This window comes from Engraulis encrasicolus, chromosome 13 (assembly GCF_034702125.1).
Source record: "Engraulis encrasicolus isolate BLACKSEA-1 chromosome 13, IST_EnEncr_1.0, whole genome shotgun sequence".
Classification (NCBI taxonomy): Eukaryota; Metazoa; Chordata; class Actinopteri; order Clupeiformes; family Engraulidae; genus Engraulis; species Engraulis encrasicolus.
The window spans coordinates 24,714,577-24,732,076 of record NC_085869.1 but is presented as its reverse complement, the minus strand read 5'-3'; the positions used below and the strand labels follow the sequence as shown (position 1 = coordinate 24,732,076).

Below are 17,500 nucleotides of genomic sequence, written 5' to 3'. Positions count from 1 at the left end.
TTTTTCTCCTCCACTACATTTATACAATTTTTGACACATCCTCTACAGTATGTCACGTCTTTGAAAACCCCCACGACCCCGATTGGCTCGTCAACCTGGAAGGCAGCTCAGATTGCCAAATAGAAAATTCTTTCCTAGATCGAAGTAGAGCTTGCAGAGCTGTGCAGAAACACACAGATCTGGAGAGAGCTAAGTTATACAGCATGGTCTACTACTACTGCTTGAAATACCTGATCTTACAGATCAAAACATGGCTGCCACAGCTGGAGGAACAGGCATGGCATTAGTTACAGTACCGCTGCCTTGCTGTCCAAATACTCTACAACTGCTAAGACTCAACACAACATCAAAGAAAGACGAGAGACGACTGCATTTTTCAAGCTGTGCCTTATGATGATGAAAACCCATCGCGGTTAAACAGATTCATCAGTTCCGCCGCGTCTGGAAATGAAAGATATATATATTTTTTGCTTCAAAAAAAAAAAAAAAAAAGCCAACCAGCGAGAGCAAAAATAAGCAGCGTTGAAAATCGTGTGCCCCCTTTGCTGGGTTCCTCTCAGGTGCAGTGTTTTCACAGTGATCAGTGTCATCATGCCAAGTATAAACAGAAAGTCATTTGGCTGTTATTTTCACACCAGTTATTTTTTCCAGCTGTAATTACCTGACCCCGCCATGGACTTTGACTGTGGTCTTTGTGTGTGTGTGTGTGTGTGTGTGTGTTTGTGTGTGTGTGCATGCGTGTGTGTGTGTGTGTGTGTGTTTGTGTGTGTGTGCATGCGTGTGTGTGTGTGTGTGTGTGTGCGTGCGTGCATGCGTGCGTGCACGACTTGCAGTCTTGTGTGTGTACCTGTATGTGCACACATGCTCGGCACTCATCCAAAATTCAGTGTTTTCCTTTGTTTAATACATGAAATCCTGCCCATATTTTCATTTTCATGTGGCATGGTTTCCGTCCTTAGGTTAACGTTTAGCTCCATGTGAACACTACCTCTTTTAATATACATTCTATGTACAGTTAGGGCCGGAAATATTTGGACAGCAACACAATTATCATCCTTTTCCCCCCTATACCACACCACTATGGATTTGAAATAAAACAAAGAAGCTGTGCATTAACTATAGACTCTCAGCGTTAATGTGAGGGTGTTAAAATCCATATCGCATAAACAGGAATGAAATAGCAACGTTTTTTGTGTGTGTTGCCCACTTTTCAAGGGATCAAAAGTAATTGGACAGTAGGCTTCTCAGCTATTTTCCAGTCAGATGTGTGTTATTCCCATACTACACCATCACCAAGATGTCAATACAAGGTCTTAGAGTTCATTTGAAGTGTTCCATTTGCATTTCCATATATTTTTACGGAATATCCATGAGATCCAAAGTCCATCTGTCACCATCAGTAATGCAAGCCATCATAAGGTGGAAACAAATCAAAACAAACCCATTTGAGAGATGGGGAAACATTGAATATGATTAATTCAAGAGTTCAGAATGTTGGAAAAAAGAAATACCAGAGCAACACCAAATTACCTGCCAGACATGGAAGACAAATGTTGTGGATGACAGACAATATTCTGTATCTGGTTAACAAAAACCCATCTCCCAACAGTTGGCCAGATGTAGAACAGTATCCAGGTGAACGGTGGAGACATGTCCAAGGCAACAATCAAGAAAAAGATCAAGAACATTGAGGAACACTTCACCATAGGAAATACAGAGGGTTCACTAAAAGATGCAAATTATTGATTGCATCAGAAATACCAATACCAGATTTGGCTTTGCCAAACAACGTCTTAAAAAGACTGTATAGGTCTTGAGTTACATCCTATGGGCAGAGGAGACAAAAATCATCTTGTACAAGGGTAATGGGAAGAAATTAGTATAGAGAAGGGAAGGAACTGCTCATGATTCAAAGCATACCACCCAATCAGTGAATCATGGTGGTGGTAGTGTCATGGTGTGGGCATGCATATCTGTCAATACGATTATCCCCTTGTATTTATTGATGATGAGGACTACCGACAAAAGCCACAGGATGAATTCTGAAGATTTTCAGGCTATATTATCATGTCATATTAAACCTAATGGTTCTGGACTCATGGGACAATGCTTCACAGTGCAGATGGACAATGACCCAAAGCTTCATCTGAAAGCCACTAGCCATTTCTACCCCAAAAAAGTGGAATATTATTCAATGGCCCAGTCAATCACCTCACCTGAGTACGGTTGAGCAAGCATTTCACTTGCTGGAGGCAAAACTGAAGGGAAAACACCCTAAGAATAAGCAGGAACTGAAGACTGTTGCAATAGAGAGCTCACCATAGCATCACCAAGGATAAAAACCAGTGTCTATTGATGTCTATGGATTGCAAATTACAGGCTGTAACTGACTGGAAAGTATTTGCAACCAAATAATTAAAAATTGAAAGTTTGATGTATAAATACTAGACTGTCCAATTACTTTTGGTCCCTTAAAAATGGGGTAGCACTGATAGAAAATGTCATAATTCCTTCACAGTTCACTCGATTTGGACGCAAACACCCCCATATTAAAGCTGAAAGTCTGCTGTTAATGTACATCTTGTTTGTTTCATTTCAAATCCATTGGGATGGTGTACAGCACCAAAAACATGAAAATTGTGCAGATGTCCAAATATTTATGGCCCTAACTGTATGTCTGCTGTTGCCCTGTCTTGCACTTTATATGTCTGTATGGGTATTGTATAGGTACTCTGGGTGTAATGTATGCTTGCTGTCTATGTCTAAGTCTAATTGTCTATGTCCACACCTAAGTCTATGTCTATGTCTGCATGGGAAAGTAAGAAACGTAATTTCAAATTCTTTGTATGACCAGTGCATGTAAAGAAATTGACAATAAAGCCGACTTGACTTGACTTGACTTGAGAGCGGCTCATTGCATCTATCAGCATTATAAGCTCGTAAGGCAGGATAGATGGCATCCCTCAGTTCCCTGATTAGATGGCGTTCCTACTCCACAACAATGTCAAGGTCAGTCCACCTGACTCTGCTCGCAGGACACCGGCAGTGTATCATTGATCACAATCTCGCTCTCACTCTCCTTCTCTCTCTCTCTTTCTTCTATCACCTCGCCCCTTCTCTCCCCTCCCCCCCTTCCTTTTCTCTCCATCCGTACTTGTTTTTCAATTCAGGTGTCCAGACTCTGCACGTCCCGACTCTGTCCGAGCCTGTCTGCTGCCGTGCAAGACAGACTGCCGGGTGACTCCCTTCAGCGAATGGACCCCTTGTCCCACAACTTGCCTGCCAGGTGCTTAAACAGGACACTCACACGCACACACGCACACACGCATACACACACACACACACACACACACACACACACACACACACACACACACACACACACACACACACACACACACACACACACACACACACACACACACACACACACACACGCACGCACGCAAACACTCAAGGGGGTGGTGGGGGGTCTGCAGTTTGTGTAGTGGGGATGAGAGGAGGGTAGGTAGCAGTGTGTTGGTCGTTTGATGTCCTTCCATCCTCTCAACCATCATAATCTTCCTCTCACTTCAAGCGACAAAAAAGTGCCATGCTTAGCATTTCGCCTCCAAAAATCTCATCTGACTCAATAATTCCCCCTTTATTCTCCCAGAGGATGAAAAGATTAGTCACAGATTTCTTTTTTTTTTTTTTTTGCTCGAAGAGAAAGTCTGTAATGCAGCATTTGTGGAGTGACCTATTCTGCATTCCTAATGAAAACGCTGTTGAATTAAATATGAGGGGCCGTTTGGGGTTGAGTAAAGCAGCGATGACTATCCTAAATAACCTGCCGAGGCACTGTGTGTATTAAAGCGACATCACTTCAGCAGTAGACAAAGTGAAAAGCCAGAGCAAGATTTTTTACAACACTTTGCCTTAATTTGCTAAATTAAATTTTAATTTAATCTCACCGCATTCGTAATCACCGATTACGTTTCCTAATTAACAAAGGTGGAAATAGATAGGTCTATTTGATGTCTGAACAAAATGGTAATGAAGTTGAGGAAACAAGAAAGTGCGTAATTGTTAATTTTTTTTGTCTTCTCCTTGGCTGTAAATTGGTCCATCTGCGAAAAAGATGCGCTCTCCACTGTTGCGTCCTCGTGTGATGTAATCACATACTTAATTGCACTGTTTTCAGCGTTACTCCATTAAGGCTGTGTGTGTGTGTGTGTGTGTGTGTGTGTGTGTGTGTGTGTGTGTGTGTGTGTGTGTGTGTGTGTGTGTGTGTGTGTGTGTGTGTGTGTGTGTGTGTGTGTGTGTGTGTGTGTGTGTGTGTGTGTGTGTGTGTGTGTGTGTGTGTGTGTGTCTAATGAGCCCTTAGCCAGGGCCAAATGAAATTATTAGAGCGCTCTATGATGCGTAGACCAGGAGCAGATCCAAGAAGGAGGTCGTGTAGCATGAAGACCACACATACGGCACACAGTCTCTTAGTCATTAGCAAGCCTGCGGCCTTCTTACAATGTTCTTTTTGTTTTCTGTTTTCTTTGATAGCATGCAATGCCTGTCAGGGGTGTAGCGGCAAATTGTGGGCCCTATGTACAATCAGCTCCAATGGACCCCCCCTCCAGCGATATATGTACATAAATCAGAGACTGTGTGGGTCCCCCTATATACTGAACGTACATGGGGCCCTGGTAGTCATACTTTACCAATCCCCCCCCCCCTTACGACACCCCTGATTCTTGTGGCCAAACGTCTGTTATCCACCGACTACCTCATCACTTTACTGTTATTGGTCCATCAGTGTTACTTGTCCTGTCTTGCACTTTGATGTCAGTCTGTAAATGTCAGTCCTGTGAATGTCTATGTCCTTCATATCATGGTATAGAGAGAAAAACATAATTTCTGTGCATATGAAGAAACTGACAATAAAAGCTGACTTGACTTGACTCTTTACAATGTTTATTATTTCCTGTGACTTGACAGCGAACGCTAGCATACCAACACAGTCGCGCTACAGAACCATCATCCAGAGAGCAGCTGACGGGGGCCAGGAGTGCCCAGACACGCTTTACGAAGAGCGGGACTGTGAGGTCTTGCCTGCGTGCCCATCCTACAGGTACAACCGATTCAGAAATACCTCTATTCAGACATACCGTTATTCAGACACCAGATATGCTGTAGGGTTAGGGTTAGGGTATCTGCATGCACTCTGTCTAAACTGAAAAAAAACCAGAGCAACGTAGCACAAACCACGGAAATGGCGGATTTTGGTGGGAAACATGCCAGTATTCACATACAACAATGTCATACATCAATGTCTGAATAGCGGCACGTCTGAATAGCGGCATGTCTGAATAGCGCCATGTAACCCTCTACATGCACACAAGAGAGAGGTGGCCCGGCCGGGTCTCTTCAAACACACTGTGGACCTCCAGAAAAGATCCTTCAGCCTCTCTTTTTTTATTCATGATGCTCACAATATTGCAGCTGTCTCCCCAAGGCGTCACTGTGCTTTGAAAGGCTGTCCTGTCCTTGCTTTTGCTTTTTCGCTATCTCCCCACAAACAGATGGAGGACTCACAAGTGGCACCCCTGCACCCTGGTACCAGATGCGGTCAGACAGGGCATCACGGGGCCGGGGGAGGCTTGCGGCAAAGGGCTGGAAGTGCGAGGTAAGTGTCAAAACACACATGGGTGCGCGCCTCGCCTCGGCGCACACACAAACACACACACACGCGCACCAAGAGTGCACACACACATAAAGAACACACACACACACACACACACACACACACACACACACACACACACACACACACACACACACACACACACACACACACACACACACACACACACACACACACACACACACACACACACACACACACACCACACACACACACACACACACACACACACACACACACACACACACACACACACACACCAAGTATGGAAATCCCTTCCCACCTTAGATTCTGAAAGCTGGTAGTAGTCAGACAATCCCTCACACCTAGACGTCACGCACACACACCCACACACACCACAAACACATAAACACATAAACACATAAACACACACACACACACACACACACACACACACACACACACACACACACACACACACACACACACACACACACACACACACACACACACACACACACACACACACAGGAATATCACCGGTATTGTCTCTGCAAACATACAGTTGCATCACTGATAACATCACCACCTACCAGCACAGAAAATAGGAGCAACATACTAATACGTTAAGCTGAGGTCTAGTGTTTGTGACACATATCTATGATTTGTTTGCAAGCCATTTTTTTAAGCTACAAGTGTGCGGGCAAAAATTCAGGCCGCGTCCAATTAATCATAGCCATTAAGGTGAAACATATTCCTTATTTTGACAAGAGAAACTGGCACAAAACCTCTCTCAGGCTTACAGGGGAGAAATACCTACCTTGTTACCTAGTTGTTAAAATTATCCTTGGTCCGTATTGGCGGGTTTCTAATCCTGTTCACAGCAGTGCTATATCCATTCTGACCTGAAAAAGATCATTGGTGATTGAACCACAGCAGAGCCAAGACAGTGATTTTCACTAAAGGTAATGGATGGATCTGCACTCCCTATCAGATTCATCTAGAAGCCCCAAGGCTTCCATTGAGACATTTCGTCTTCCAACTAAGTAACACAGATGTCCAATTCGATGAATGTCGAGACCCAAGCGGTTAAAAAAATAATCTCAAATTTGTCACTTTTGTTTCAAGCCCAAGCTCCAGAGTTGCAGAGGGGGTTTTTTTTCGTGTTAGGGGAGTACTTTCGATCCCCCCCCCCACTCCAGCCGTCACCACTCCATCCACTCCCCACACAATGTGCACAAAGAAATAATCAGGTCATTAAAATTACTGCGATCGAGTGCGGTGTGACCGTACAGTACTACTGTGCGTAGTTGGATGGTCTCATTAACTTTTTAGTTCATCTATGTGAAATATTGGAACAGTGGAAGAGTTACATGTGGCAGTGCATAATGTGAATTAGGCGGAATATGAGTGCAGTCATTAAAAATAATGAAGTACTGCATCACAATATCTCTGCTAACTGAGTCTTTTTGAAAATGTCCGTTTTGTCCGTTGTGACTCCTGCGGAATAATAAATTCAGACTTTGTGGCAGACTGAGCGGTGGTATATTTTTTTTGGTTTTGCCACAATCGTAATATTACAACCAAAACATACCAAGGAGGGAAATGGTAGATGATACCGCCATAAATGGACCACCGCAGCACAAGCCACAGAAACACAGACAGAGACACACACACACACACACACACACACACACACACACACACACACACACACACACACACACACACACACACACACACACACACACACACACACACACACTCACACTCACACTCACACTTACACTCCGTCACACACACACAAATGTCTTTCTTTCTTTCTTTCCTTCTCTCGCTTGCTTTCTCTCTCTCTCTCTCTCTCTCTCTCTCTCTCTCTCTCTATTTCTTTCTCTCCCTCACTTACTCTCTCTCTCTCTCTCTCTCTCTCTCTCACCGACACTCATACACACACATACAAGTGAACAGCAGCTAGTTTTGCCACCGCCTCCGCATGGCAGTCAAGGTCTCGGATAAAGCTCTGCTCTTGACATCCACATTGACTTTGTCTGCATCCTATTGAAATCAAGGTTGATGCTGGCTGACATTGGTTAGGCGTGAAAGCTGGGCCTACCATACTCACACACACTAGCTGGCTCAGACCCTCTCCAGAGGCCAGTGAATGGAAAGGGAAAAAAAAGAAAAGAAAAAAAACTACATTTAGACGGTTATTGGAATCCCCTGGAGATGCTATTAATGACTGTCCTACCTTGAGTCTCAAGGTTAGAAACATTGATTGAAGGTGGTTAATTTTTCTTTTTCTAATTTTTTTTTGTGTGCTCCCGGTGCCCTTGTCTTTGGGCACCTCCTCCTCGGCACTGTTTGATATGCGCAGACTTTTTTTTCCAGTTTTCAACCCCTTAGCGAACAAGTCTTCAGAGGGTGACTTGCAATATTATTTCTGGCGTCGCTTTAAGGTTTCATTAGGACAATGGCAGTGGCCTATCATAGATCATCTGTCAGTGCCCGACCCCATGGAATTTTCCAATCAGCCACCATCCGCTGGCTCTGATGAATTTCACAGTGTGAGCCCTTTACCTGTGAAACGCACATGCCGTGGAGAGAGATCTGAGGGCCCGTTTTAAGTTTGCTTCCCATGCCGGTTTTGTTCAAACGACTGACAACTACGTAGCACCACATGCTGCGCTATACGGGTATGTGAATGAAGTGAGCCTCGTGTTCTTTTCCCTAGATGAAGCAGTCTTTTACGAGACACGGGACTTGAATTGTGAGAGGGAGCATTACTATCGATGTTCTAATTCTGCCGAGTTGATGGTGGTTTGATTCCCGTGTAATAGTCGGTGGACAAGCAGATGGCAAAATGATTGCAGGAGGCCGTGTGGCTACACTAGTAGTGTACTTTGGCTCAGTGAATGTACCGTAGGCTAGCCTACTGTGCAGTCATGGCTATGTTCTCACACACACTCTTACCTGGCTAGCTTTCGAAAATACATATTTGGCACAAAGAACATGAATCAGAGATTGACTCTAAAAGCCTGTACTTTCAGCTGTGTGCTCAAAAAATGCACTCTAACGCATGTTCTTTTTTCCTCGTTTTTATCTTTTTTTTGCTCCTTAAGGTGATTTCTGAGAAACAGCCGTGTATAGCACCTTCTTGTGGGTTATGCATTTCTGTCTCTGTGTGACTCACCCTGCCAGTGGTGTGTCGTCAATGCCACCTGACAGCTTCATGAATAGCAAGAAATGTCTCTGACTGTTTGACACGGCTGTCAGTTTGGCCTCATGCTTGGTTTTATTCCGTAGCAAGCGTAGCACCCCATATGCAGTATGTGCTCACAGCTCACTGACTGTAAAACTCTGCGTTCTGCCTATGCAGCGTTATTGTTGCAACTGGAGGACAACGCCAAGAAAATGTGTACATACCGATAAACTATTGTGTGTTATATAGTGGTATTGCTACATATGGTGGGGGATTGAAATGCTTCCCAAATACCTGGTTTGCATAATCGTCCCCAGTGGCACCGTCCCGTCCCGGCCCAATTTGGGGTGCAGCCAGCCTCATGTTAATTTGAATTCAAGTGGACCGAAGACTTAGGTGTGACAATGCTTAGCGGAGAAGTTTGACAGCAGCCCCCCCCACCACCAACAACCACACCCCCCACCCCCTTTGTGAGTGGGATACAAATGAGAGAGAGAGAGAGCGAGAGAGAGAGAGAGAGTCTTGCTGTGTTGAAAGGACTTGCTTCATCAGCACAGTGGAGAATAAACAGGAGAAAGAGAAAGAGAGAGAGAGTGAGAAGGAGAGAGAGAGACCGTAAATTGCACTCGGTGAACTAGCGAAGACTGGCAGAAGTTAGTGGGAGTGTGCAAGAAAAAAAAAATCTGTCTCCGCAAAAGCAAAAAAATATATTTGAAAAAAAAAACAATGGCAGGCTTGTGAATCATGGGAAAGCTGAGCTGACTGCCACCTCGGAGGTGAGGTGCTCGGATGTGACCCCCCTGCTCACCGTGGGCCACTCGCGGCAGTCAATCACGCATAATCCGCTCTCATCATCTACCCGCTTGTGGCCAAAATAACCGCCCACGCACTGTAAGCAAACTGTAAAATGCAAATCTTGAAAATCTTGTCTTTGTGTGTGTACTGTGTTAATGTGCACATTTGAAGGAGAGGCGAAGCGAAGCAAAGCAAAGCTAGCACAAACAAACACATCTGTTCCATGTTGGTAAACGTAATGAGACTTTGTGAACTCCAGGAGCGTTACGTAATAAAAGTGTGGTTACCGCTCCATGTTCCCTGCCATCATGTGTGTTTAGAGAGTTAGCAATGGAGAATGAGTCACAGCTTTTGTCTCTGGATGCAGGGAAGCTGACAAGGGGAGGCAAAGGGGTCAGCTGTCCCGGGCCCAGGGAGATGGGGGGGGGCTATAATTGGGTCCTCATTTACATTGAATGTATTGGGTAGGGGGCTCTTTCAGAGGACTTTGTCCTGGGCCCAGCCAATGCTGTCAGGAGCCCTGTCTGGATGTTTGAATATTCAGCTGTTTTGCATCCACATTTTCACTGAAGTGGAGGCAGCCAGAGGTGACCGCTTTCCAGTGATCAAAGTCAATAGGGCTAGACAATAGACATCTGGGATGATTAAATATATATATATATATATATATACATATATATTAAAAATGTTGAGCCGGTACAACAATTTATGAAAATCTCTTGAGAGAATTAGTCCTGGGCTTTGACCACTGTGTCGAAATCTGAGCTTCAAACAGCGTCTGGCTCTCTGTGGTTAATTTAAGCGTCGTCTAATCTGAGAGCGAGATGACTGGACATGAGGAGGGAGCTCAGCTAGGCTAGCTATTGCAAGAAACAGACCAATGCGACTTATTTTCATACCTGGCTGGGCCCCCCGTCCAGTAGAATTAATGAGAATTGAAAAGTTTGACAAGCTCTTTGAAAAGGGGAATAGTTCCTCATCCGCTATGTCCTTTTGTGCAGCCAGGAAAACACTGTCACCTTTTGTAAGTAACTACATTATTAAAAGATGATCCCTGTCACCGGCTGAGATAAGAATAAAATGTTAACGATTTGGAAGGGCGATAATATGTGCGAGAGAGTGTGCTGCTGCGGGGGGAGGAAGAGAAGGGAGAAATAATTGTGCTAAAAATGGCTAGGCCTCCACGCGGGGAATCAGAATGTCACCACTGTCAACCTTTCCCAGGCGAGGGCACTGGCGCACGCACAAAATGAGGAGCAGGAAACGCGCCGGCGAGAAAAGTGACAAAATGCTCAGAAGTGTGACCGCGTGAAATGTGACTGCAACCTGAATCCGTTTGACATTTTCCGATATAAATGTGCAGATGGTTATTGATGTATAGAACTTGGATATTCTCTAGTCGTAGCTATATCGTCATTCATCAGAGTTTGTTTATACTTAATGCATTGTAATACAAGCCGTAGTCAACTTCAAGTGAAGTGGGCTTTTTTACATATACGAAAACAAACATTGTTTTAAAAAAGAAAAGTTTTCATGACAAAGTTAAATGCCCGAAGCTGTGTTTGGATCAATGTTTTCAAAAGCAGTCACAGAACGCTCCGCGCAATGCAAAAGCCATCGATCACCGGTGACTGTGAGCCCCAGCACTGCACGACTTAGTGCAGAAGAGAGAGGGGGGAGAGAAACCTAGCCAATTTGGTCGGAGGGCAGAATTTAAAAGTCAAATTGCGATCGATAAAACGTGTTACAGGCATGTTTGTGGATCAATGTGCTCTTCAAAGACATCAGGGGGGGTCATGTTCAAAGATAAAAACAACCCCCTTGTCCTGGGGGGTAGGGTAGGGAGCTCAAGGCAGCCCAACAGAAGCCCAACTGGATTTTAATCTCTTAGAAACGGCAGCTGCATGATGTAAACCTCCCCATGTGAAGACACCCACGTTCACATGTGTATCTCTTCATGTGTCACAGAATAATCTGTGCACACTCTGTGCGAAGTTCCCTGTTGACCACATCTCTCACGCTTTAATTGTGAAACACGACTTGTCTCTAAGGAGGAGTATCATGTTGTGGTTATGCTGTCAGATCACAGGAATCATTCAGCATGTTTGTTCATACACACGCTATGCCTGTGAAAGAAAACATCACAACATGACGATTCATTTACCATGCAGAGAGAGTGTGTGTGAGAGAGAGAGAGTTAGAGTTGCGTCTGTGGGTAGTCAAGTCAAGGTAGTCAGGTGCTCATCGGTGTCCAGAGGAATACATGTAGAGCAGGGCTATTCAAATGGACCCTTGGACCGCAAGGTTCTGGCCCCCCACAAGCCCCTTCAAATACAGAATCGTTTTTTCAAATTTAGAGATAAGAGTATGGGCTCCGTCATCATGCTGAAACGGGACACGGGATGTTAAAATGCACAAAATTACATCTAAGAAATGCAAAATTTTCTGGGGGAGGACCCCGAGACCCTCCACCTCTATGAAGTCTCCCATATTTTTTTCATTGACAGTCGGCTACCATAAAACATACGTATAGTTCGGCCCCTTTACTGGGAGGACTTTGAAAAAATGGCCCTCGTTGAAATATAATTGAATACCCCTGATGTAGAGGGCAAAGAGAGGGTCCGCGGCAGTCTGAAGTCAAGTTAAAAGTCCTTTATTTTTCTGAGTGGGACATCGTGAAGATTGATTTCGTTGGAATGTCACAAACTGTGTACGTGCATGACATTGTGCCTTAAAGTTTAGATGTTGATGATTTCACTTTGCCTGTGCATACAGTATAGTCTTCTGCACTTTCCTTTTTAAGTAAATTAGTTCAACAAAGACGCTTTTGCACACCTCTGTAGTTGGGCAGGTGCGTAGGATGTTATCCCAGCGGGGTTGTCAGTCAAGTGCAAAGAAATCCCGCACACTGTCCATTCCACCAACAAACTTTAATACAACGTTTCGGTCATCCGACCTTCTTCAGGTAAAGTTACAAACACAATTGTAATACCTTCTTCAGGTAAAGTTACAAACACAATTGTGTTGGTAACTTTACCTGAAGAAGGTCGGATGACCGAAACGTTGTATTGAAGTTTGTTGGTGGAATGGACAGTGTGCAGGATTTCTTTGCACTTTTTAAGTGAAGACCTTCCTACGCCCCGGCTCACCACAAGTCAAGAGGGCAGCTATTTTCCCTCTCTCTCAGATACACTCATCCTGATGGGTAGACTAACATGGTTGAATGCCATGTCAAAACATGTCATCACTTAAGGTGAAGTGGAACATCTTGTGGAGAGAAGTGAAGCCCTTGGCTCAGGCTGCAAGTGCTCGGGGGAGGGACGTAGGGTGTGTGTGTGTGTGTGTGTGTGTGTGTGTGTGTGTGTGTGTGTGTGTGTGTGTGTGTGTGTGTGTGTGTGTGTGTGTGTGTGTGTGTGTGTGTGTGTGTGTGTGTGTGTGTGTGTGTGTGTGTGTGTGTGTGTCTGTGTGTGTGTGTGTGTGTGTGTGTGTGTGTGTGTGCGTGTGTGGCTGTGTGTGTGGCTCTGTGTGTGTGGGTGAGAGAGAGAGAGAGAGAGAGAGAGAGAGAGAGAGAGAGAGAGAGAGAGAGAGAGAGAGAGAGAGAGAGAGAGAGCAAGAGAGAGAGGTACAAATGGTGGTAAGATGGAAGAGAGCGAGAGATAAAGAGAGAAAGAAAGAAAGAAAGAAAGGAAGAAAGAAAGAAAGAAAGAAAGAAAGAAAGAGAGAAAGAAAGAAAGAAAGAAAGGAAGAAAGAAAGAAAAGCAGGCAGGCAGACAGACAGACAGCTTGGGCACATATTGGCTTGTGGGTGGCATGGATGCATCTTTCTCCTTCGGAGAAAAAAAAGGTAACGAGCACGTCCACATTTGCCAAAGTGTATAATTTACTCCCCCTTAGCAAGCAGTGGAGAAGTAGAGACGATGGCAAAGTATCTCAAGAGGCAGAAAAGGGGGTGTGTGGGAGCGATATCTTGAGCCAGGGGGCAAAGACAGAAACAGCTTTGGCAAATAACACACTGTACTGTGCCCAGTTGTGATCTAATGACCCTTGCCACACAAGAAAACCCTCCAAACTGCTCAAGGGATGAAAGGAGAAGGCATTCGCCATTGGGGGATTTCAAAGTCACCACACCACAGGTTTTTTTTGTAGTCTTTCTATGCAATGTCGGGGAGGGAAGCTGATTTTCGGAGGAATCAACACCGTGCCACAGATATGAGTGTGTACGTTTGTGTACACAGCCCTGCGGTTAGTTGTGTGTGTGTGTGTGTGTGTGTGTGTCTGTGTGTGTGTGTGTGTGTGTGTGTGTGTGTGTGTGTGTGTGTGTGTGTGTTGAGTGGTGTTCTCATAAAAACCTGCCGTGCGTAATGAGCTATGGGGAGGTTTGTTTTGCCGGGAGTGGCCTGAATTAGTGTGTGTGTGTGTGTGTGTGTGTGTGTGTGTGTGTGTGCGTGTGTGTGTGTGTGTGTGTGTGTGTGTGTGTGTGTGTGTGTGTGTGTGTGTGTGTGTGTGTGTGTGTGTGTGTGTGTGTGTGTGTACGTGCGTGCATGCATGTGTGTGCATGCATGTGTATGTGTGTTTGCTTTCGTGCTTGTGTGTGTGCTTTCGTGCTTGTGTGTGTGTGCGTGTGTGTGTGTCTGTGGGCGCATACAGATTTGTGTGTATGCATTTGGGTTTTAGACTGTGCGCACATTTGTGTATGTGTGATCGTATGCATATGTGTATGTAGTTGGTGCAGTAGACCGTGTATGCACATTTTGTGCTGCTCTGTATAATTCCCAAATGACTACCTCGACTCCCACCACCTACCACCACCACCACCTGCCCACCTGTATTTCCCCCAGGCGTCCCAGAGTGTGCGTGTGCATGTAGTACACCCACATGTCTGTGTGCTCCTGGGGGCGGTGTGTGTATGTAGGCTACTGTTGTGTGCACATTTTGAACTGTTCTGTGTAATCCCCAAATGACATCCTCCATGCCTATAACCCCTCTTCTCTTCTCCTCCCCCACTCAACCCTACCCACCTTCCCCTCCTGCGCCCTCCTCTTCCCTCATGTCTACCCCTGCTTCCCTCTACCCACCTCTACTCTCTCCCTCCCTCATGCTTTCCTCCTTTCCTCTCCCTATCCCTTGCTCACCCTCTTTCTCCTCTCCTTTCCCCATCCCTTCTCACCCTCTTCCCCCCTTCCTCCCACCCACCTCTGCTCTCTCTCCCCTATGCCTACCTTTCTTACTCTCCCCATTCCTTACCCACCCTTTGGACTCTCTCCTCCTACCCATGTGTGCTCTCCCCCTTTCCCATGCCTACCTTCCTTCCCTCTCCATCTCTTACACACCCTCTTCCCTACCTGTGTCCTCCTCCTACCTCTCCTCCTCCTCTCCTCCTCTCCTCCTCCTCCTCCTCTCCTCCTCCCCCTCCTCCTCCCGCGCCTCCACCTCCTCCCGCTCCTCCTCCTCCTTCCCCTCCTCCTCCTCCTCTTCCTCTTCCCTCCTCCTCCTCCTCCTCATTCTCCTCTCCCACCTCCTCCTCTTCCTCCTCCTCCTCCTCTTCCTCTTCCCTCCTCCTCCTCCTCCACCTCCTCCTCTTCCCCCACCTCCTCCTCCTCCTTCCCCTCCTCCTCCTCCTCTTCCTCTTCCCTCCACCTCTTCCTCCTCCTCCTCCTCCTCCCCCTCCTCCTCCTCCTCTTCCTCCTCTTCCTCCTCCTCCTTCCCCAGGCGTCAGCTGTGTAGGCGAGGATGAGGAGCCGGCGGCAATGGGCGAGTGCCTGCGTTGGGGTGGCGCCATGCCCCAGCGCGCTCGCCCCTGCTGGGTGCCCTGCAAGGACGACTGCACCTTCAGCGCCTGGTCCAAGTTCTCCGAGTGCCTGGCCTGCGGGGGCCTGCGCAGCCGGAAGCGGGCGCTCACCGGTGAGTCTTTACCACACTCTGACCCCCCCTTAACATACAGTAGTTTCAGATTATCCTCCTGTATGCTGCCTCTCTCTACTCTACATTTCATTATTTGTTCTTTTTTTTCTTCTCTTCTCTTCTCTTCTCTTCTCTTCTCTTCTCTTCTCTTCTCTTCTCTTCTCTTCTTTTCTTTTCTCTTCTTTTCTTTTTTTTTCTTTTTTTTTCTTCTCTTCTCTTCTCTTCTCTTCTCTTCTCTTCTCTTCTCTTCTCTTCTCTTCTCCTGTCTTCTCTCCTCTTGATTTCATTCATTTCACTTCACTGCCTTTTCTGTTCAGCTGAAAGATGTCTGGTCCCCCCAAACATAGCTCAGCCTATCCTACTCTACTCCGCCTCTCTCTTCTCTTGTCTTCTCTCCTTTGCCTTTTGCATTCAGCCAAAAACAAGCCATTATAAGTCATTATGAGTATTCCCCACCCCCACTTTCCCAACCTGCCTTACCTTACCTTTACCCTCCCTCCCTATCTTCTCTTCTTCACCTTTTTCCTCTTCTTCTTCTCTTGCATTTTACTCTTCACTTCTTCCTCTTCTTGTCTTTGCTGACTCTGCTGCATTTAGCCAAAAGTGGGTCCTCGCTGATAAGTCTTCCCACACTCCTCCACCCTTAAGATATACCTTACCCCGAGCCTACCTCTCTTTTCTCTGTTCTTCTCTATTCTTCACTTTGCTGGTGAGTCTTTTACACTCGACCCTTCCAACATACAGTATGTTACCTTACCTTACCTTTATTCTACTTATCCTTTATTCTACCTCTCTTCTCCCCTCTTCTCTTCTCTTCTCTTCTCTTCTCTTCTCTTCTCTTCTCTTCTCTTCTCTTCTCTTCTCTTCTCTTCTCTTCTCTTCTCTTCTCTTCTCTTCTCTTCTCTTCTCCCCTCTTCTCTTCTCTTCTCTTCTCTTCTCCACTTCCTTCTCCTCTCTTCTCCTCTCCTCTCTTCTATTTTCTTCTCCTCTCTTCTCTTCTCTTCTCTTCTCTTCCACTTCCTCCTCTTCTTTTGAATTCAGCTTAAAAAAAACTAGGCCTCACCACCAGGCCTGGAATTTCGTCATTTTAGGGGCAAGGCCACTTGAGAGGGCATCAGAGAGGGCATCAAGGCCACTGTGGCCTCATGACAGATATTTTTTCAAGGGCACAAGGCCAAAGTGGGAGGGCAAAGTGGGAAATTCCTGCCCTGCTCACCACGATACAATGTTCCACACAGGTCCCTCTAACTTCACCTTACCTTTCCCTGCCTCTGTCTACCTCTGTATTCTGTGTTCTTTATTCTTTATCTTCCTCATCACCTCTATGGCTGTGGTATTGAACCAAGAGTTCCCTCACTGGTACGTCTCACACACAAGCCCCATAGCATGCCATACTTACAGCACCTTACCTTCAACTTACCCCTCTTCCTTTCTGTTCTGTTCTTTTTTCTTTTCTTGCCTTCTCTTCTCAGCCTTTTCTGTCCACCTAAAAGCCATCCCTTACCAATGAGTCTTGCACCTGATCCTCTAACCTAACCTTGCCTCACCTTACCTCAGCCTATCTTCCTCCGTCCTTGTGTTCTCTGTCTTTTCTGTTCATTCAAAAGCCGATCCCTCACCAATCTTCCATCTGTGTCCCTCCTAACCTGACCTTACCTTCACCTATCTCTCTCTTCTCTTCTCTCCTTCTATTCTTCGGTGCCTTTTCTGCTCAGCCAAAAGCAAGCCCTCACTGATGTGTCTCTTCCACACGGTCCCCCTGGTATATCTTATCTCATCTCACCTCTACTCTACCTCCATCTTCTCTTCTTCTCTCTTCTCTCTTCTCTCCATCTTCTCTTCTTCTCTCTTCATCCCTTCACTGCTGTTTCTGTGAGTCCTTTCATTGGTCAGACTTGCAGGCATGCCCCTATCCTCACACAACCCCTACTTCACCCTACCGTTACTTCACCGTGCCTTACCTCACC

The 17,500-nt window shown here is 45.8% G+C and overlaps 1 protein-coding gene across 1 annotated transcript in view; it reads left to right on the top strand.

The window, feature by feature from the left end:
- The window catches only part of thsd7ba (thrombospondin, type I, domain containing 7Ba), a 206,551-nt gene that overhangs the window by 112,216 nt on the left and 76,835 nt on the right, over positions 1 to 17,500 (top strand). Inside the window, exons 11-14 of the mRNA XM_063213542.1 lie at positions 3,171 to 3,286; positions 4,972 to 5,104; positions 5,556 to 5,659; positions 15,342 to 15,533. Of these exons, the coding sequence (XP_063069612.1) occupies positions 3,171 to 3,286; positions 4,972 to 5,104; positions 5,556 to 5,659; positions 15,342 to 15,533 (545 nt within the window). The remainder of the gene's footprint in view (positions 1 to 3,170; positions 3,287 to 4,971; positions 5,105 to 5,555; positions 5,660 to 15,341; positions 15,534 to 17,500) is intronic.